The following is a 20,807-nucleotide window of genomic DNA, read 5'->3' as shown; positions in this document are numbered from 1 at the left end:
GATGGAAAAAATCACTACTTCAATCGTCCGGAAAATTGAAGTTTGATGCATGAGTCCCTACTGAAACAATAGTACAGTCCTCTCTTTTCATCTCCTCCCCCCCTCGCATCCCCCTCTCCTTTCTCCCTCCCACTCCCCCTTTTATTTTTATTATTTGCACCTTGTGGAAAACTGTCTCAAGTGCAAATGAAAACTACCGCCTGAGTGTGCTGGTTCAGGGGAGGGCGGAGGGCGGGGAGGGACGCTGAGGAAGGGCTTTTGGATGGATTGGTTTTTGCAGCTGCCTCCATCCTCTGAAAAAAAAGAAAAAAGAAGAAAAGTGCAGATTAATGACCAGAGTAGCTCTGAATTATCCCGCAATCAAGTCAACAAAATGATTATTATTATTATTATTATTATTATTATTATTATTATTATCATTATTATTTATTTTGGTTGTGTTGATTAAGTGTAAAAACAGATCGGTAAATGACTTGGTATTGGCCTGGAGTTAAATCACTCTATATTTCTAAATGGAGCTGAATTGCGGAGTTTTAATCATAGCCTTCATGTGGAGCCAGTTAATACTTCAAACTTCAATTTTACGGGCGATTGAACTAAGCATGTTTCTGACAGAATTGATGTATGTATTAATTTCCTTTAACTGTTGATTAATTAGGCTGCGCTGAAGGCTCAAATGGAATAGTCTGTGTGGAAATTTGCATATTAATCAAATTCTAGTTGATCATTCAAATGATCCGGGCTATGCGATTCGGGGATGTAGTTTGAACATTTAAATTAAAAAAAATAATAATACACTAAATATAGACTGTCAGGTTTTCGCTGCTGCATGTTCGCTGGATTAAAATCAAATATTTAGACTTAATTGCTGGTTCAATTTTGTTGCAGCGATGCGCTAATACTTGCACGATAAGCAGGAAAGCTATATTGCCTGTGTGTCCTGTAAATGAGGAGGAGGATGAAGGGTAGGGTTACAGTGCAGCTTTTTATATTAAAAAAAAAAAAAAGAGCTGTTTACGTCATTAGAAAATGTATATATTTCTGAAAAATATAAATTGTACAGGGGTAAGAGGTTTGGAAGCCATGTATGGTAAAAGTGCTATAGGAATGGACAGAGTGCTGGATGGGGTTTGGGGATTTAGGCATAAATAAACACATATGTCCAAAATACCAGAAAGGCGGCAGAATGAGAAGAAGAGCCTGCCTTATTAAAACAGACTCCAGTTCCCAGGTGGAGACTGTGAGAAAAGTAAACAAGATGAAAACGCATTCCGTGGGTAGATCGTACAATTATTAAACAATTATATCCTGTTGTAAATATGAATAAGGTCAGCGTTTCCTCCACCTCTCGGGAAACAAAGAAAATTCCTGTTTTGCATTAAACAAAAAAACAATAATAATTCTACCAGTCATCAGCACTGTGTAATTCATGGTCTCGAAATAGAATATATGAAATGTAATTAAACCTAATGATGTGAAATGAGGCTTTGCAGCCATCTCTATTTAGTATTAAGTTGTGAGAAGATTTTAATTTGGCTCAATCAAACATCATAATAATTTCACATTTACTAGAATGACGTGTCCCAGCACCTTGTGTGTGTTTGTGTCTGGTCAGGGTTGCAATCGACTAGATGCAAGAAAATCCAACGCCGGTGCACCTCTGACGTAGAAAAAGAAAGTGCACGACCAAAACATTCCTGAACATTTGCTGCGTCGAGAGCTTCGTGCAAAACCGCACCTGGTGAAGAAGAGCGAGCAGCGACCTCTGCCGGTGGTTTAAGGAAACTGCGCCGACCGACAGACAACGACTCGGCTTATTATATTGTAGTTACAGCGAGAACCGCCTAATGATTTTTAAAAAATAAAACAAACGATATGAGAGCGTTTTTACTTTTAAATGATAGAAGTGAAGGCGGATATGAGATCCGGTAAAATATTAATAACAAAGTTGGAAAAAAAATCTGTTATGAGTGGGTAAGACAGAGCTCAAAGGAGTCCATCTGTTCTCTGTAGGTTTTAGTAATGATGTTACCTTGAAGATTTTGCTTTTAATATAAAATCTATTCCCATACTCCTTTAAATGGAGAGATTTATCTGGGTCAGGGTGTTAAGGGAGTGTCTCCATCTCCCTTCCTTATTCTTTCTCCGCCCCATAAAATTGTGCTAAGAATAATGTAGAATATCATTCATCAGTATAACATAGATATCAGGTGTTCTTCTCCATCCTAAATACCGCATTACTGAGCAAGACCCCACAATCCATAAAGAAAACACTTTTACTCACTGGCTAGACTTGATGGATGAGGAGCATTATGGTGTTTTTTTATTCCAGTCATTAAGATTGAAAGCATGTGGCAGAAAAGAAGCCAGCAATACTGTTTATGAGCTAAACCAGACTTATTATTATTAGTACAGGATTGACATTATTATTACTCGTTTGGAGCTTGGATGAAGTGCCTTCTTTTATCAATTTTGAAGGAAATAATGTTTCCCCTACCATTCACTGTTAACTGGCGACGGGGAGTGAGCAAAGCAATTTTATAATTGCTTAAATGCAAATAACCTCCAGTAAGTCTCTTCATTCTAATGTTCTTCAATGAAGTGGGACACAAGATAAGGTACTTGAACCAGTCGCATGCATGGACGTGATCACAGGAATTATCGATTAATTCCACTCTATAGTCCAACAAAACACAAAAAAGCCTTTAGCAAATTTTATTCATTTGTTCATTTGTACTTGTTGCGCGCCTGCGCAGTTCCGCGCAACAACGAGCTCCCGATGGCCTGTCAGTGACGTCATCAACCCTGGCGGTATTTTGAAAAGACGGAGTTCGAAAAAAAAGAGGGAGTTCGCTGTTCGCTCGGTGAGGAAAAACAAAACGCCCACCTACAATGGTAAGAGCCAAGAGCGCTTGCTTTTAATTTCCACAGTAGAGTAAGAACCTATTGTGTTATGTTTTCAAACAAATAGTTCCGCGTAATGTCTTTGACTATACTTTCCTCGCTGTGTCACATGTGATGCTAATAGCTATTGCTATTGCTAGCCCCAAACCGCGGAGATCTTATATCCATTTCATTAGTAACTACCATAATAAAGAAATATATTTATGTGTTGTAGGCCAAGACGCCTCCGTACTCGCAGGCGGGACTCTCCGAAGCTGCTCAGACAGAGTTACTCGAGCTGTGCGAGCAGCAGTTCGCCCGGCTGCAGATGGTAACGCATCACTTTCGGTCCCCCACCACCGTCTCTCCGCCGGCCAGGTGCGCTGACCAGGAGCTTCTTTGTTTTCGCAGCTCCAGAATGAAATTCTGCTGAACGAACCGGACTTTTCTGACGACTCGCAGGTGGGACACCGAGGAGTCTCCGTCAGCTGTTCCCTCCCCCAGTTGCAGGGGCCTGTGGTTCATCTTTATGGTCAAGAGAGATTTACAACTTGCCCATTTTACCTTTCACTAAATGAAACCTGCCAATACATCTTTTGGATATACTGATAAAAAATAATATAAAATATAATGTATGGATTCCTGTGTTTACTACTATTCTACTGTCAAAACTAGGGCTCCAACCCCCTTTGCTACAGATGGATCAAAAACAACACTTAAACACAAATAGAAATAGTCCGATTTGCATGTGATACTTTTGCAGCTTTAGTGCTGTTGTCTAATATGAAGGGGGTTTTGTTGTGAGTTTGGGGTTGTGTCCCAGTGAATATTAGAATAAGAATAAGAACAACTTTATTTATCCTGAAGGAAATTGTTGTGCCAGAGTTACAAGAAAATAAATAATAGTAGAAAATTGTATAAACAGTAAAAAATAAGAGAAAAGGCAGAGTGTCTTCCATTTTACTTAGTGTCTTAAGTAACAAGTGAAAACTATAAAGTGTCTTAAGTAACAAGTGAAAGATAAGGAGTGCACAAGCGTATGAAAAAATATTGTATGTGTAGCGTTGTGAAATGAAATATTGCACAGTTATGAACATACCTGTAAACATCTGAGTCAGGAGTTAAGGGGAGTGGGTTTAATCTAGGGTTATGCTTGAATGTTTGGGTGAAAGGGCTCTAGATAATGAACGCTCTTGTTTGTGTGTTCCTGTTAAGGGTTATGCTAAACTAACTGGCTTACTTAGCCTGCACATTCAGACATTTGAATATTAATTCTCACTAGGGGTACAATAATATGGTTATGTCAGATATATCTAAGATATGTTCACTATAATGTGCCATTTCAGCATCGACTTAAAAACCTGATGCTGGTATAACTTGTCCACAGAAAAATGGAGGACTATATTAGTAACTTATCATCTTTCCACTGCAGGGGACATGATGTGATATACTATGTAATAACATAGAAAAGACTTATATTCACTATCACAGTTACTCATTTATCAGCCAGTGCGTTGCAAAACTGCTGTATCGGATACCTGTAAAAAATAATATTATACATCTGAAGCCAGACTACTATTTGTCACACCACTATGTGTGTAAAGAAATCTTTGGTGACACGATAGTCAGGAGTTCAGGTGGACAGGTGAATTTTTCCATTAAATCTCCTGCTACTTTTCTTAAACTATATGTGATATCGGGGCGGTAACACAAGGTTTAAATGGTTTTATTCAGTAACTGGATAATTTGATGTCATGTGTGAATGTCTCTCTCTCTCTATCAGGTCACCAGGCTAACTGCAACAGAAGCTGAAATGAAGCAGTGGCAGACAGCGAAACCTCAAAGTAAGTTCAAAATTACAGCCGTGATTTATTGTTGATTGTGACATCTGCAAATCTTCATCCGAAGTCTGTCCACTGCTTTTTTAATTCAGGTGTGAATGAGAGAGTGAATGGTTGGATGGAAGTCACTGGTCCTGTTATTGACAGGATACATGTCCAGTGAAAAGCTGACCATGCTCATGTGAAGAACAAGGGATGCAGATAATGAATGAAAGAATTTTACACGACCGCCTGTGCCTTACTCAGCCCTATTTAACTTGTAAAAAGAACAGTGTGACAACCAGTTCCAGAGACGATTTTCTGCATCGGTAGTTTTATGTCATTATTTGTTTTATCTATCTGCATATTTTTTACATCCTGTGTGTTGTGTGTGTTCTTCCATGCAGTGCTGCCATCAAATCAGGAAGTTTTGCTTAAAGCTGGAAAAGAGGAGGTATGTTTGTGTGTGTTAGTGCGTTTATCTGTCAGAAGGTCAACTGCTCTGGCTGCACAACATACTTCTTTTTTCCTCTCTCCGCTTTGCCTTCTGCAGATGCTCAAGGTGTGCTCCGAGCTGGAGATGATTGTGTCTTGCTATCGAGCCAAGAAGGAGAAAGTGATGCAAACTAAAAGGCTGTACGTAACCTTTTTTTAATCACTGTGCGTGCCTTATGACTTTGACATCTGTTAATTCAAGATGACTAGATGACTGTCATGAGACTGTGGAATTCATGTTTCCTGTCAGAGTAATATCCAAGAATGAATATGAGATTTTTACAAATTAAAAAAAAGAATATTCAAGCAAAACTCAATCTGTTTTCCAGAGCACACAGTGTGCGAATTCACATTGTTCTCGTGGAAGTGTACGCCCAGGTCGATCTGAGTGTCCCCTCTTGTTTTTCAGTGAGCAAGAGTGGTTCGAGGAGCAAAAACAGGTCCTTGCCGCTGTCAGTGACAAAGTCAAATCCTTTCAGAGGGAAAAGGAGGATTCATCGGGGCACAGGTGAGTTAGACCGCTCAGTTCTGCTGAACCGAAGAACCAAAAGCCACTGATGTACGGGGGAAAAAAAAGATCACAAAAGCCACGGGTGTGTTTGTTTGAATTTTCTGTGAATGGGCCTATTGTTTAATGAAGTGTTTAACTTTTGTTTTAATGTGGGCGCACCTCCGCACAGCGAGCTGCAGGACGTGAAGGAGAGGATCCAGAAAATGAAGTCCTACCAGGAGAGGCTGACTGAGGCTCTGGGGAATATCCTGGAGAAGCATGTTCCTCCTCCTCAGGTGGATTTTGCTGCAAAAAAGAAGAAGGTATGGTGGCTTATTATCTCCATGGGGACGGTACCATACTCTTTTGCTAATGAATACACACAGCATGTTAACGCAGCCTCTCGTGCTTCTCTTTATTCACAGAATGTTCCAGAGGGTGTTCATGAAGATTTAAAGTCACTTAACGAAATTCTCGAGGTGGGTTTTGATCAATCATAAAGGGACTGTTGGATGATGGTCATTAATTTTTTATTTTTTATTTGTTATCGTGGCTGGTGATAATGAACCAGTAAGACATTTAATAATTTCTCCTGCTACTGATGCACTCATTGTTTAATATAACTACAAAAGAATGTTGAAAAATCCTTAAATGGGTCGGTACAGCGGCAAGCACTAATTCTCCCGGCGGGAAAAATCCTTATCCTGATCTCTGTTGGCCGACCAGGTTCTCTCTTTGTGTTCTCTCCATGTCCTCCCACCTGGATTTTCCAGGTTCTCCGTCTTCCCCCCTGCAGACCAAAAAAATAGTCAGTAGGTTCATTGAAGACTCTGAATTGTCCATAGCTTTGAACGCGGGCGTGAACGGTGTGAGTGACAGGTGACCCAACCACATTGAACCCTGTCTCTCACCTCTGCAGGGGTTGGCACTGACCCTTAAGCTCACGGCATGACAGACCTACAAGAAAACTACGCAGATCAATAATTTCACTGTAAAATACCCTATCATTTTCTTATTTTTTCGTTCCCAGCAGGAACTCGGTCAGATGCCGACATTGTTGAAGTGAGGTTAAATGGATGTCAAGTGGTGCTGCTTGTTACAGGCTAATTAACCATATTGTTTGTCGTCGTAGCTCACGGGTGACGACATTTTGAAATAGCTAAAAAGATTAAGGTCATGCCCACAAGAAATCAACAGCTGGGGCATTTGCTGACTTCTTATGCTCTGCAAACCTGTGGTGAATTCTGCCAACTTTATTATAAACTTAAAGTGTGAAAAATACCAGCATATTCATAGCTCTGATTATTTTTTTTCTTTTTCCATCCCTTTTTACAGCTTTTGTCACATTTGATCGCTGTCCCTTGTCTTGTCAAAGAAGTCAAATATTACAAATCCAAATGCAGTTAATGGTCTCTTATAGGATTTTGGAATTCTATTGACTTCTGTCTTACATCCTTTACATGCTTTATACATAAATATAAACATATACACATACTCGCTTTCCTCTCTGCCCTGCAGCTGCTCATGAACAAGTCCTTGACTACCGCACACGACCCTTACGTGACCCTAGACTCCACCTTCTGGCCGCCGTACGTCGAGTTGCTCCTCCGCCATTCGATCGCCGTCAGGCACCAGGAGAATCACTTCAAGATCCGCCTGGAAACCTTTCTCTGAGGCAGCGGTGCATTAGGCATCTCAAGTGCTCACTTATCCGCCTGTAATTCTAATCCGGAGGCTGCCTGTGCTGCACTGTCATTATCTGTGTGAGCTGATGGGAAGATACTGTGCCTGGAAAGCACAGAGGCTTGTGTTTTACTGCATGTTGTAAATATATATATATGTATATGTATATGTATATACATGTTATTTTTTAGCTTAGTACATTTAAAACATGATTCTCTTTTTGAGAAACTCTACATTTTAGTAGGGATATTTTAGCTGTGACATACTAGATCATGATCTTTCAGAGCATTTATTTGTACTTTAAAAAAACTTGTTTGATGAAGAAGTAGACTTTAAAAGTGTACAACCATGCTTAAGTTCAATAAACATTTTAATCATTTTGAAAAAACTATGGCAGAAGCGATTCTGGTCATCGAACTCTGTACAATTTTATGACAAATACTCTTAAAAATTTCCTTTTTTTTTTGGCTTGATTAATTCAACTTTTTTTGGAATTGTTTAGATAGAATAGTGATAGTCATAATGTGGCTTTGACTTCTTCTTATTGAATAGTTAATGTAGCTCCCCAGAAGAGTTATTTGAATATCTTTAGCCATAATAATTCCAAGTTACTTCAAACAAAATAAAAGTTTACTCTCCTGACTTTAACCCATCATGTCCTGACCCTCACTGATTCAAATGTAGTTTCCTGCCACCTTCACAGTGATAAGTTCATCGTGATTGCACCTCATCTTTTAGCCAACAAGCTTCATAGCCCCCCCGCAGTATTTGGGGCATTGATTTTTTTCAGGTAGTTCATCTTCATGATTCATATTTTTTGTGATGATAAAAAGTGGTTAAATGAAAGACAAAATTGAGATTAACTGACAGTTGACACATGATCAACCTTTACTGCGCTTCTGAACTAGACCATAAAAACGATTTATTTGTAGTATTTATTATTAGGTTTTTACTAGGTATTATATATTTTTTACATTTCACACATTTGGGTTTTCGTCATCAATACTGATTTTGAAATAAGTATAGCGACACTTCATTTCCTGTGAAACTCTTGGCGTTACTCTGGTTACGTGACGAGAAATCTCTGCGTCAGCTGACGTCAGAGCCTTCGTCCAATCAGACGCGGGCGCTGCGTCAGCTCCAGAATTCCTGTGGGCGGAGAAAGGATTCCGGTTCCGGGTGTTCTCATACCAGCCAGAGGCGTCCGCTCCTCTGATTATGGTCTTTTTTATCCGAGCCTGCTTTCGACTGGTGACCGGCGAACGGTTGAGCTCTTTTTAAAAGAAACGAACGGTGAAGGTTAACAGGTACCGCCGAAGCCGCGAACATGGCGACCCGCTCGGAGAGAGAGAAGGCCCAGAAACTCAACGAGCAGCACCAGGCCATTCTCTCCAAAATGTTGAGGGAGGACGACAACAAGTACTGCGCCGACTGCGAGGCGAAAGGTGCGACCTTTACGCCGTCGACGGTGGGGGTAGGGGGGTGGGGTTACCGGTAACTAGCTTCGGTGTAGCATCCGCGTCGGTTAGCTGTACTAAAGCTAACCGCCAGGTGTGTAACAGGCTCAGGCTAGTCAGCTGACACCGAGCCCCTACAGCTAAACTAAGTGGCTAACTCGCAAGCTAACTTCTCTTCCGTTCGGCTGTCAGCAGCCATCAGACTTCTTCTTCTCTCTCAGAAGAAGACCTCAAGCCACGCCGTGTTTCACGTCCTTCAAAGTAGTCGTTAGTCATCCATTCAAAACCCGATCGATTATTTTCCCTCCCTCTTCTCTTTATGCCTCCCTACTTCAGGTCCCAGATGGGCATCGTGGAATCTAGGGGTGTTTATCTGCATCCGGTGCGCCGGCATCCACAGGAACCTGGGCGTTCACATATCCAGAGTGAAGTCCGTCAACCTGGACCAGTGGACCTCAGATCAGATCCAGGTGCTAGCTCGTTGTCATGGGAATCCGCTGGAATTGTCATTTGTTTTCATCCAGAGTCCTTGGTGATACTTGGTATATTGACCCCCCCAAGACCCGAGCTCTTGCTTGGCACCCATGTTTAATTTCTTGTTGCTATCTTGGCTTATCTTAACATGATCTGCTTTTTGAGAAAGTCCAAAGTACGGTATCTTTAAGTTGATCCCAAAATGTGATGGTCAAGCATGTGGGCGCAGGTCTTTGGAGGTAAAAACTGTGACATGTGACAGTACTGAATTTTCAACACCCCCGCTGCTTTAAAGGGGGATTTGCAAAAAAGAAAAAGTGTCGCTAGACTTGAGGCAAGTCAATGGAGTTGTGGGCTGCAGTTTTAACCAGAGATTGGTTGAAATCTGCACTGCGGTGGCCAAGATTCCTCTGTCTAATAGCTAGTTTGGCTCCGTCATAACAAGTCACCCCGTAATGAGATTTGACAGAGGCTGTCTGCATGCTGTTGTATCATTGTATATTTGTACTGAGGTAACCATAATTGCAGGTTTCCAACATGTGCATTGGTGTTCGTGTAAATACCCAAGGCATGATTTCACATGGGAAACATCTTTTTTTCCTCTCTCGAATATCCTCATGTATCTGACAAGACTGTGAAATAAAAACTACCCATCTGTTGGTGTTGGGTATCAGACTAGCAGATGTCTTTGACCCAATTCTGGTGACTGTGGTGGTGTTGTTAAAGATTCAGACTGTCTTCGATGCTCTGTAATGATCATTTTCGCTCGACTTTTTTTCCCCCACAAAAAGTGGCTCTTATTCCTCCCACGATTTGATCATGTAGTCATCCATCAGCTATGCAACGACTGCAAATACTGTTCTTGTTTGACTAAGATTTTCCCCGGCTGTGAGGTCATACGTCATTTGTGTCAACCTCACTTTGAGGTCGAATCAATGTGAAAACAGCCCTCTGTTATCAAAGCTGAATCTGCGTTGCTCTTTTCATGATGCGCTGTCAATACGTAACCCGTAAAGACAGACTTTCAACAAACTGACAGACCGAGAGAAGATTGTATGTATTTACTACAGTTACCATCTAATCATAAAGATAAAATAACGTCAGAAGTGGGTTGTGTCAGACCAGAGAGGCTTTCCCTCGCTCTGGGATTCCGAGATTGTGTGAGGGATGAAGGAGGAAGTGTCTCAACATGGATCCTGGGATTGATTTTTGTGGATCTCATCCGCTTTATTGGATCAAAGTTCTTTCTCGGTTTCATTGGTAAGCTGAAAAGCAACCTTCTTGGACTTCATGCTTGTTCCTGCTCAGAATCGGACACTCTTCTCGCTGGTGGTGTATGTTTCCAGGCTCGTGGCTCCAAAGTCGAATGCAAATGTTACACCTGGAAGTCGTTGATAAACTATCTATCCGCAGCAGAGTGGATTCTCTTTAAGATAATTCAGCGTAGAATCACCCGCATAGGCATTATCATTGTTCCCCAAAAAGAGTGTTTTGGTTAGATTAAAAAAAAATTAACAAAGTTGTTTTCCTTTCATATTTCCTTCTTTTTTTTTTTTAATTGTTCAATTTGTCTAGATATGCTCATACATGTTGCCTCACAATATTTGCAGAAGAGTGTTCCTGGCAGTCCGTTATAACGAAAATGAAAACCGCTGCTTCTACGCTAGTGACGAGAACCTGGATGAGCCTCGCACCATGACAGGATGAGCGGCGCTTTCACGCGGCCCTATTGACGCGGCCCTATTGACGCCTTCTGCGTTTCCTCTCCCCCAGAGTATACAAGACATGGGGAACACCAAGGCCCGGCTGCTTTACGAGGCCAACCTTCCAGAAAACTTCAGAAGACCTCAAACAGACCAGTATCCTTCACCGTCACACAAATAGGACTCAATTGTTTCCAAGTTATATTTGTGTAGTTGCATCCGCCACTGGGAGTTTTCGAGATTGAGAGTTTGGAAAAATCAACCTTATGATTGTGACTGTAGCCCTAATGCATCTCCCTCCCTCTCAAAATTGTATGTTTTGTTTTATTTCCTGTTGTTTCCGTCCCCCTTAACTTCGGCCCCAGAGCTGTTGAATTCTTCATCAGGGATAAATACGAGAAGAAGAAGTACTACAGCAAGAATGTGACCAACGGAGGCAGCGTAGGTTTCACGTTTCACTTTTCTCACCGCTCACGTCAAGTGTGCACGTTGCACCGCGCGTTTCTGTGTGTGCAGTGGCTTAGCTTTCTCTTCTCTTATTGTTTTGTTTTAGCCAAAAGATAGCAAGAAAGAGAAGGAGAAAGACAGGGGGAGCAAGGTGTCCTCTTACAACAAGGTAAGTATCATGTTGGCAGCCTCTGAGGAGGAGAGCCTCGCAGAGCCAGCTTCTCTGTGTTGGTTTATGAAATTAAGTTCCTTTTAGTTTTTAAACCAAACGGTGTGAATGATTTTGTCTTAAAGACAGAAGAGTCCAGGCCCGTACCCAAAATCAGCCCGGCTAAGACCTCAGAACCCTCTGTCAACCTTCTAGGCCTCGGTGAGTGTCTCTGGTCGCAACGCTGATGTGAATTATGGAGAAAAAAAAAACATTATTTAACATGCAGTAAAATCGTCCTTATTCCTATCCAGTCTTGGCGGTATATGATATATCCTGTTTTTGATCTCACCCAATGGGGGAAAAGCATGCTTGTGTTTGATTTGAGTATTTGTGTTTTCTGCTTTTTTTAAGGAAGGATGATCAGCATTATTGTGTTGCAGGAGATGAGGAGGGCCTAAATTTGATCGAAAGCTGTTGAAAAAGAACTTTTTCTTTCAGAAAAGACCTTTTGAATAGTGGTTTTCTGACTGCTTGTTGATGTTTCTTACCCCCAAATACCAAAAAAAAGGTAGCGGGGCGAAACTGCAAGCCTTTTAGTTGGTAGAGACACGTCACCCCTCAGATGAATGTTGACTGTTGATCTGCAAGCTGGACACTTTGACCAGACCGGCCTGCGGCTCCAGCAAGTGCAAATAATTGCCTTTGTGGGTGTCTTGCCTGCAGCGTTTAGGATTCTCCCTCGCTATTTTTCTGTGAATGAGCTGAAAGTTTTTGAATGAAAATGGTGGGAAGATAAGGCCTGTGTTTATAGAACAGCCTGAATGTTGTAAACAAACAGCATCCTGAGTAATTTGTTGTTTATGTGACGGGTCGCAGGCTGTTTTAGAGTTGGCATGGAACCGTGACTGGAATCTCCGACGAGAGAACCCACCATTCTGTTCTGCTGTCGGGCAGCAAACATGTCCGCGTTGTCCGGCACCATGGTTTTCTTCTTTACGTTGCTACAAATTCAAAGACTGCTTCACGTCCAAGAACCTACACCGCTGCACGGGCCTTTGAGGAAGTCCTAACTGCTGACTCAGCTGCGGAGGTTCACAAGCCGACTTGGAACTTCTTGTTCCCCCACTCCGACCCCTAAATCAGCACTTTCTTTTTCTTTTTTTCTCGAAGTCCGTCAGCGTTAATGCAAGCCACAGCCCGCCAGTTCGATGGCGGTTGATTGTTTTCGGTATTTGCCGTTGAGGGGGTTTAACCTCAAGCCACGCCCCGGTCGATTCCTTGAAAACCCATCACCACATGACTGAAGCGTGTAGCACCTTCTGTCCAAAGCAAACTCCATTTTTTTCTCAAACAAGGCCTGGCGTGTGGACGGCACCTCTTCACCGCACTCTCATTGTGTTGACGTTCACTTTTTTAATACGACTTATTACCATGTTGAACATTGGGCCAGGGGGGAGTTTGAATTATTTATGGAGACAGCTTGTTTGCAGTTATTGTCGCCCCATTGTAGATTAGGCCGCAAAGGCGAGCTGATAAATTTTTTAACTGTGCCGCCGTCTGCCTGCACAGCTCTGGACGAATGTCTCCGCTTGTCTCACTTCTCGACAGTAATCCGTCGTCTATTTCACGCAGCGTGTTGGTGAAGTGGAAGTCGCATCAGAAGACCTAAATCTGTTGTAGTCCAATCCATAGGTTTTCTACGCAGCTTATCCTGCTAATAGGGTCACGGGGGGGCAGCATTTAACCTGGACCCATCACCTGTCAGTCACAGAGCTACCAATGAGGCAACCAACCATTCAGCCTCTCATACCTACGGACAATTTAGTCTTCGGGTTTTTTTGGGCTGTGGGAAGAAGGTAGAGAAACCACCTCAGGGAAGAGGGGGGGGGATCCAACCTCATTTCTAAAGGCCTCCACGAGCCAGTGGGTTCGTACTCACATCTTTCTCTCCGCGAAGGAAGCCGGCTAACCACTCCTGTGTCGACATCTGTGCTTCACCGAGTGTAATTTTCCCTTCCCCAAACCAGTTTTTTCACTTTCTGCCTCAGACGCACCGGCAGCCGCATCGACAAACAATGGGAGCACGAGCACGAGCCAGAACAACGACCTGGATATATTTGGCCCCATGGTGTCCAACCCCCTACCCGTATCCACGCCGGCAGCTCAGTTCCCTCAGGTAAGCCCCCGTCCCACCGAGGAAAGAGAAAACACACGGCAAAAAATGAAAGAGACGGGCGGCAACGGGTTGGGCCTCACAAGGGGAACGAGGCTGTGAGGGCTGTTCTGAGGAACTCTGAAACAAAATCAAAGAGAGAGGATGAGAAAGTCACAAGGGAGAAGCAGTTAAAAGCCCTGAGGCAGAGAGCAGCACATGACGTGCAGTGGACACACACACACACCCAGCCAAACACAGCAGCTGAAAGAAATAGTCTTGTTATTCATCAGTTATGGGCTTCTTTTCTCCCCCCCAACCCATCTTATTGCTCAGCGTAAAAATAGATCAAATGTCAGGCGTTCAGCGTTGGGAGTGTTTTGTTTGCCTGAACAAACAAATGTCCATACATTTCCACGCATGTTTAGTATTTGTCCCGCCGCCTTCTCCAGTGGTATTTCACATCACTTTTTGTTCTCCGCCGTGTTGATGGAACAAATAACTTCTGCACGCCCGTGTGTGAAACTTGCGTTTCGTAATTCTTCCTCGTCGTTACGTTTTATTTTTTGCCCCGTGGTCGGTCTAAGGCACCGGGTGTCAAACTGACTTTACACATACAATGTCCTTCAGGTGAGCTCCAGTAACGCGGCCAGCACTCCAACACAAGCCCCGGCGACAGGGGGCGGGGGTGGAGGCGGCGCCGGCTCGGGGTCCGGGCAGGGAGACCTGGATCTGTTCAGCGACAGCAGCAGTGGCGCCAAGACGGAGGACGGTGCGAAGAAACCGCTGTCTAAGGACTCCATCCTGTCCCTGTACGGGACCAATAGCATGTCACAGCAGGCCCCCGCTGGTAAGGAGCTTCTCCACCGGGTCTCAACATGGAGACTTCCTAGTTGACGTGTGTTTCATTTGTTGACGTTGTGAGAGTGGTGTCGGACCAAAAATCTGTCGAAAGACAGAACGGATTCTGTGGTTGTGGGAACGTGTCGCCAGAACACAATCGTCTTTTCATTGCTGAGATACTCTGTGGAAACAGAACCCCTTTCACAAGGAAGACCTCGGTAGATTATTCCCACCAGAACCTGATGGTACGTGACGTCGCCGCCGTAAAATGGCGAGAAAAGTGGCAAACTGATGTGCAGCGGGAAGTTGGGATGGCACGAGAGCTGTAAAAACGGGGTAAAGTCTGCCATATTTTTGTGTCGATTGAAACGTATTTCAGCGTGTTAAATACTCCGAACTCCGTAGGTCTGTCTATTTTTGCACAACGCCATGTGTCATTTCAGTGCTACTGGAGACTTAGCATTAGCATTAGAAGGTACCACACATGGAAGTGAGAACTTTGAACCCTTTAAGTGTCCATCCAAGCACGTATGTGCTCATCCATCTGTCCTTCATGTCCCTCTCTCCTCAGCTGGCATGTTCATGGGAGCCTCTCAGATGCAGTTTCCCGTCCAGGCCGCCGCCGGTTACCAGGCCTTCCCCGGCATGGGCACGGCCATGCCGCCTACGACGGTCATGGGGGCTATGATGGCGCAGAGCGGAGCCGCCATGATGGGTCCCAGTCCGGGCATGATGGTCGGAATGACGGTGCCCAACGGCTTCATGGGAAACGCTCCCGCGAGCGGCGTGATGGGCATGGCCCCCAGGATGATGGCCCCGCAGGCCGGCCCCATGGCCGCGGGCATGGTGCCCGCCCAGGGCATGTACGCCATCCAGCCCGGGCAGCAGGCTCAGTGGAACATGGCTCAGGTACGAACCTCCCCTCGCCATATCGAGCTGTCAATCACGGGCTTAGCGATACTAGCTTAGCTGTGCGCACACCATTACGCTGTCAATGCTAATTACAGGTTTAAATGAACAGTTTACTCACGGCTGAGAAGTTGTGGTTTGGTTTACGTGAGAACAGGGAAGACTGGGTTTTATATATGATATTAGAAGCAGCCTGTATAAATAACCAGTCACAAGAAAAGAGTATAGTATTTTCTTCCTCTTTCAGCAAAGACAATTAGTGCTTTTTCTGAGCAAAGTCAGCCATATGCCATCTCTGTTTGATGTTTGGAAGTTCACAAGCGATCAGTTCTTAAAAATGCATCACCCAGGATGTCCTTTTTTACCCACCGATCACATTAAATAAAACATTTTCAACAGAAAAGGGGCACAGCTCTCTGTGAAGCTCAATCACTTTGTCGTTTGTTTCTGTAAAACCCATTGCCAACCTGTTACCGTGTCACGTTTGCAGTTCTGAAGCAACTCCTTCAATCATTATATTATAATCAATAAAAGAGCTTGTGCCCTGGGGTTTCACAATAGCTGCCACACAACTTATTGCAAAATAAAGGAACGCTGATCACACTTTCAAGCAGCGTAAATCAGCTCATCATTGCAGAAACACAGGGGGGGGAGAGAATTCTTACTGTAACATGATTACAAGGAACCGCGTTGCATAACAGCCGCCCAGGAACCATTGTTGGTTTGTCGCTGGGAGGTGTGTGCTCTCTCTTGTCACACATCAGGGCCGCACCCAGTGCGTCCAGCAACTGATATCTCAAGCACTTTGCTGCAATTTCCCTGCCGCCGTTGGGTGGCAGCAGAATGCAGAACGGTACACTTATAAAGCTCTACTAAGCGTTGTGGGCGAAACCCAGAGACCGAATGATAATTTCCACTAGCTGTGAGGATGCTGAGGATTACACCTGTCCAGGCACGGGTTTGGATTACCGTCGGTTGACCAGAGGTTGGCATGTTGGTCTAAGTTAGCCCTTCAACCGTTCTCACAGGCCTTGAATTAACGTCGTTGGTGCAGATAATTTTACCACCCTCTCTCTGTGGGCGCGTTGACCTTGAAAGAGCAGCTCTCCAAAGAGCCACGCGGACCTAATTTAGGGCAACACATTTGTCCACAAAAATAACTCAATTTAAAAAAAAATAGAGAGAACCCTTTGACTCTATGAGTATGAATATGAAAGTATTGTGTAATATATCCTCTGACAGTTGAGGGTCTCAAGAAACGTCACTCTACAAACTCTGCAATTTGAGGTCATGTGATACATTTGTTTTTTTCCTTTTTTTTATTTTTTATATGAATAATTGCCAGCAGGGGTCGGATTTGTACGTCTTTTTCAGTGCTACTCTTCGTCCTCTCCCCTCCACAGGTGAACCAGCAGATGTCGGGCTTGGCTCTCAACAGCGCCGGCGGTCAGATGGCCTTCGGGCAGCCGTCGGCCATGGGCGGTTGGGCCGCCTCCGGATCCGGCCAGACTCTGAGCACGCAGCTATGGAAGTGAGCCGGTCGTGGGGGGAGGGAGGGAGGGAGGGAGGGAAGGCGACGAAGGCTCGGACACAGGAAGAGTCAAAAGTAGCGGAACGCACAAAGCAGAACTCGCGCTCCTCTGCAAAGAAAAAAAGAAACCACTAATGAACTGGTGTCCGTTTCCACGGCGGACCAGCCTCCAGAACATGACACCCGAACCCCCCCACTCCTCTTCCTCTCTGGTCTCTTTCTCTCTAACGTGCGAGCGAAGCAGGAGCCACACAGCCGGGCAGTTTCTGCCTCCTGATTGGTCTTTTTTTTTTTTCTATTTTTTTCTTCTTTTTTTTACATTCCTCTTTTTTCGGGGGGGGGGGGGAGAAAAAGAAAACATCACATGGAAACAACAGTCCCGACAGAAATATTACCGACATATCAGAGAAGCTGCAGGACCAGTTACACAAGCTTTTATTGTATCACTGTATCATGATAAGATTGTAGAACATTTAAATATGAATAGTATTTAAAGGGAGGCGACACGACCGGCCGAGTCTGCCCGGCCTCCCACATGTACAGCGCTGTATAACCTTCTTTTAAAGTACTTGTGGATTCCCCGATAAAATAAAAAAAAGTGATAATAAATAATTCACCTCGAGGTGTCATCTGTGTCCACTAACATTTAAGGTTTTCCTGACGGGCCCTCAGGTATGCAGAGGACTGCGGGGCCATCCTCCCGGGACCGCTCCGGACATTGATCCTCAGCCAACGATGAGTTTGTTTTCCCCTCATGACTCTGTGTGGATTTGTTTCTCTGACAACTTTTTGGCAGCAGATCAACGAATCCAGGTCGTTCCCCGTCCAACGACCGAAAGAGAGCAATCCAAAGAGGTCCAGATGTGATTTCTGATTTAGGGGCTCTCGAAGCGCAGCTTTGGACACGTCGGTGCTTCCATCTTCACCCCCGCCCCTTCCTTCCCGGGGGAAGCTGCAAGGGGGCAGGACTGCCACGTTCCCTCCACTTCTGGTCAGGAGTAAACCCAGAGGTGGGTTTCAGTAGCAGAATATTTCCATGAAAAGATATGAGTCGCTTTGCATTGTCACAATTTTTTTTTTTTTTTCCAACGGATCACTTGCCTAGATAGAAAAAGGGTGCGGGTTATCTGCACAGCTTGGGAAAATCAAATCAACTCAGTGCCAGATCCTTGTGAATGGGGTCACGTGATTCACGATCCATCAAAAAGAATCACATTTGAAAACCTGTATGTGGGGGAAAAAAAAGTGAAAATGCAACAAAAATCCTTGGGGGGGGGGGGTAATATCCAATTTGTGATTTTGTGTATGTGCAGGGTGGTGGTGGGAATTTTATAGGTTCACCTTAAATTAACTCGGCGTTCCTGCAATTAGCGTTTTCACCACTAGATGGCGCCATTAACACAGTTTTGAGGGAAGGAGTAAGAACTGCACAAAAATCCTGCCTTTTAAAGTCTGTACTGTCATGGATGCAAAGGCTGCATGCACGGTGTGATTTATACCTTTATTTAGCTTTTAAACATTGATCCAGCGGGATTATTTGAACGAACTTGAAGCCCCACAGCAAGTTTTCCTTTGAAATTTTCAGTTAAACTATACTGCTCAAAAAAGTAAAGGGAACACTTAATACAACACAATGTAACTCCAAGTCAATCACAGGTCTGTGAAATCAAACTGTCCACTCAGGAAGCAACGCTGATTCGTTTTGACTTGTTTTAAGGACATTACATTAAATTTGCATTGGCCTGTCGTGTGTTTTTCCACTTTCATTTTGAGTTTGACTCCAAATCCAGACCTCCATGGGTTCAGACATTTGATTTCCATTGATCATTTTGTGTTTTTGCTGTCAGCACATTCAACTTTGTGAAGAAGTATTTCATGAGTATATTTCATTCATTCAGATCTAGGATGTGTTATTTTAGTGTTCCCTTTATTTTTTTGAGCAGTGTATATTTACCCAAAAGCTTGGTTCCCTCTTTTGCAACACTCAACATCCGTCATGTCTCTGCAAACACGTAAGACATGGAGGATAATCACCGCTCTGGCCAGTTTTACTTATACTGCAGATTATGAGGACACTTCCTGGTTTGCAAGTCAAAAATGTTTATTTTGTGATCATAAAACAAGATGTACTCCAGGTCATAAACACTGCAAGCACAACTTCCGCCTTACCTGTCCAGCTGTACACGCCCACACGTGTTCAGGGCCGTGCGTTTGGAAAATCTGCATTCGATAATTACAATTTATGTCTTGAAAATTATGTTGCATTTATTTACAGCGTTTAACAATGAGTAAAATCGTCTCTGTGTAAGTCATTACGTAATCAAAGTCAGTCATTGGAAATAATTTGTTGAAAAGAAAAATTACAATCAAATAATTATAGGCATCCAAGACTAAACACAGATTATTTGGTGCAGTTGATTTTCATCCTGTTATAAATTAGGAATATTTCAACCTCTTTCTGACTTTTTTTTAATGATTAGGCTCAAACTTATGCATTCACTTTTTACCAGAACTTGTAAAACCAGGGTGAAGTGAAGTGTGTGCGTGTGCGTGTCCATCTGTCACAACCCCCCCCATAACCACATCCACACTTCCGTACTAAATCACCACTCACTGATAGTACCAGTAAATAAGAACTATCCAGTTCTTGACAGAATCCCAAAGCCCTGCCCCTTATTTCTTGATCTGGTGTTGTTTTTGCCAAGCACAGACACACACACACACACACAGACACATACCAGTGTATCTCACACCTTCCTGGTCAGCTCAACCCTTTTGACCTTTCACAACTAAACATTGCAGATACCAGCCCTCGAGTTTGCTAGAACAGTTTGTTTTTTTTTAATAAGAAAGAAAGAGCCGCTCTGGAACCATTTACGTCACGTAAACTGACGGAGCAGGGTCAGCGGATGCTGAGGCGCATTGTGCCAAGAGGTTGCCAACTTTCTGCAGAGTCAATGGCTACAGACCTCCAAACTTCATGTGGCCTTCAGATCAGCAAAGTGCAATGCAAAGTGTCGGACGCAGTGATGTAAAACATGCTGTTGCTGGACTCTAGAGCAGTAGAGACTTGTTCTCTTGAGTGACAAATCGCTCTTCTCCATCTGGCAATTTGATGGATGAGTCTGGGTTTGGTGGTTTCCAGGAGAACGGTACTTGTCTGACTGCATTGTTTAGTGGAGAAGGGATTATGGTGTGGGGTTGTTCTTCATGAGCTGGGCTCGGCCCCTTAGTTCCAGTGAAAGGAACTCCGAAAGCTTCAACATACCAAGGCATTTTGGACAATTCCAAACTTCCAACTTTGTGGGCACAGTGAGCAGCTGGACCCTTCCTTTTCCAACATGACTGTGCACCAGTGCACAAAGAAAACTCCATAAAAACATGGATGACAGAGTCCGGTATGGATGAACTTGACCGGCCTGCACAGACTCCTGACCTCAACCCGATTGAACACCTTTGGGATGAATTAGAGCGGCGACTGAAAGCCAGGCCTTCTCGTCCAACATCAGTGTGTGACCTCACAAATGTGCTTCTGGAAGAATGGTAAGAAAAAAAACAACCCATAAACACACTCTTGTATCTTGGACAACCTTTGCAGAAGAGTTGAGGCTGTTCAAGCCGCAAAGGGTGGACCAACGTCATAGTGAACCCTATGGATTAAGAATGGGATGTCACTTAAGTTCAAATGCGTGTCAAGGCAGGTGAGCAAATACTTTTGGCCATGTAGTGTTTGTTCACGCCTCAGGACAATTAAGTCTTCAAAAAATGT

General features: G+C 43.7%; 2 protein-coding genes across 2 annotated transcripts; both read left to right on the top strand.

The window, feature by feature from the left end:
- The first annotated feature begins 2,809 nt into the window (after nucleotides 1-2,809).
- On the top strand, nucleotides 2,810-8,004 carry cenpk (centromere protein K). Its single transcript, XM_086142466.1, has 10 exons — nucleotides 2,810-2,895; nucleotides 3,119-3,214; nucleotides 3,295-3,345; nucleotides 4,667-4,727; nucleotides 5,111-5,157; nucleotides 5,257-5,339; nucleotides 5,608-5,706; nucleotides 5,879-6,011; nucleotides 6,114-6,167; nucleotides 7,207-8,004. The coding sequence occupies exons 1-10, from the start codon at nucleotides 2,893-2,895 to the stop codon at nucleotides 7,360-7,362; spliced, it is 783 nt and encodes a 260-aa protein (XP_085998592.1). The 5' UTR covers nucleotides 2,810-2,892; the 3' UTR covers nucleotides 7,363-8,004.
- Nucleotides 8,005-8,537: 533 nt separating this feature from the next.
- On the top strand, nucleotides 8,538-17,647 carry LOC147213912 (stromal membrane-associated protein 1-like). Its single transcript, XM_086142765.1, has 10 exons — nucleotides 8,538-8,816; nucleotides 9,165-9,298; nucleotides 11,076-11,161; nucleotides 11,371-11,446; nucleotides 11,559-11,621; nucleotides 11,747-11,822; nucleotides 13,652-13,779; nucleotides 14,386-14,605; nucleotides 15,170-15,507; nucleotides 16,911-17,647. The coding sequence occupies exons 1-10, from the start codon at nucleotides 8,699-8,701 to the stop codon at nucleotides 17,040-17,042; spliced, it is 1,371 nt and encodes a 456-aa protein (XP_085998891.1). The 5' UTR covers nucleotides 8,538-8,698; the 3' UTR covers nucleotides 17,043-17,647.
- The last annotated feature ends 3,160 nt before the right edge of the window (nucleotides 17,648-20,807 follow it).

This window comes from Fistularia commersonii, chromosome 35 (genome assembly GCF_037954325.1).
Source record: "Fistularia commersonii isolate RoL2024-O1a breed Wild chromosome 35, RoL_Fcom_v1.0, whole genome shotgun sequence".
In the NCBI taxonomy this organism is placed as follows: Eukaryota; Metazoa; Chordata; class Actinopteri; order Syngnathiformes; family Fistulariidae; genus Fistularia; species Fistularia commersonii.
Note: the sequence above shows the minus strand (reverse complement) of the source record. Positions and strands in the feature narration are given on the sequence as shown.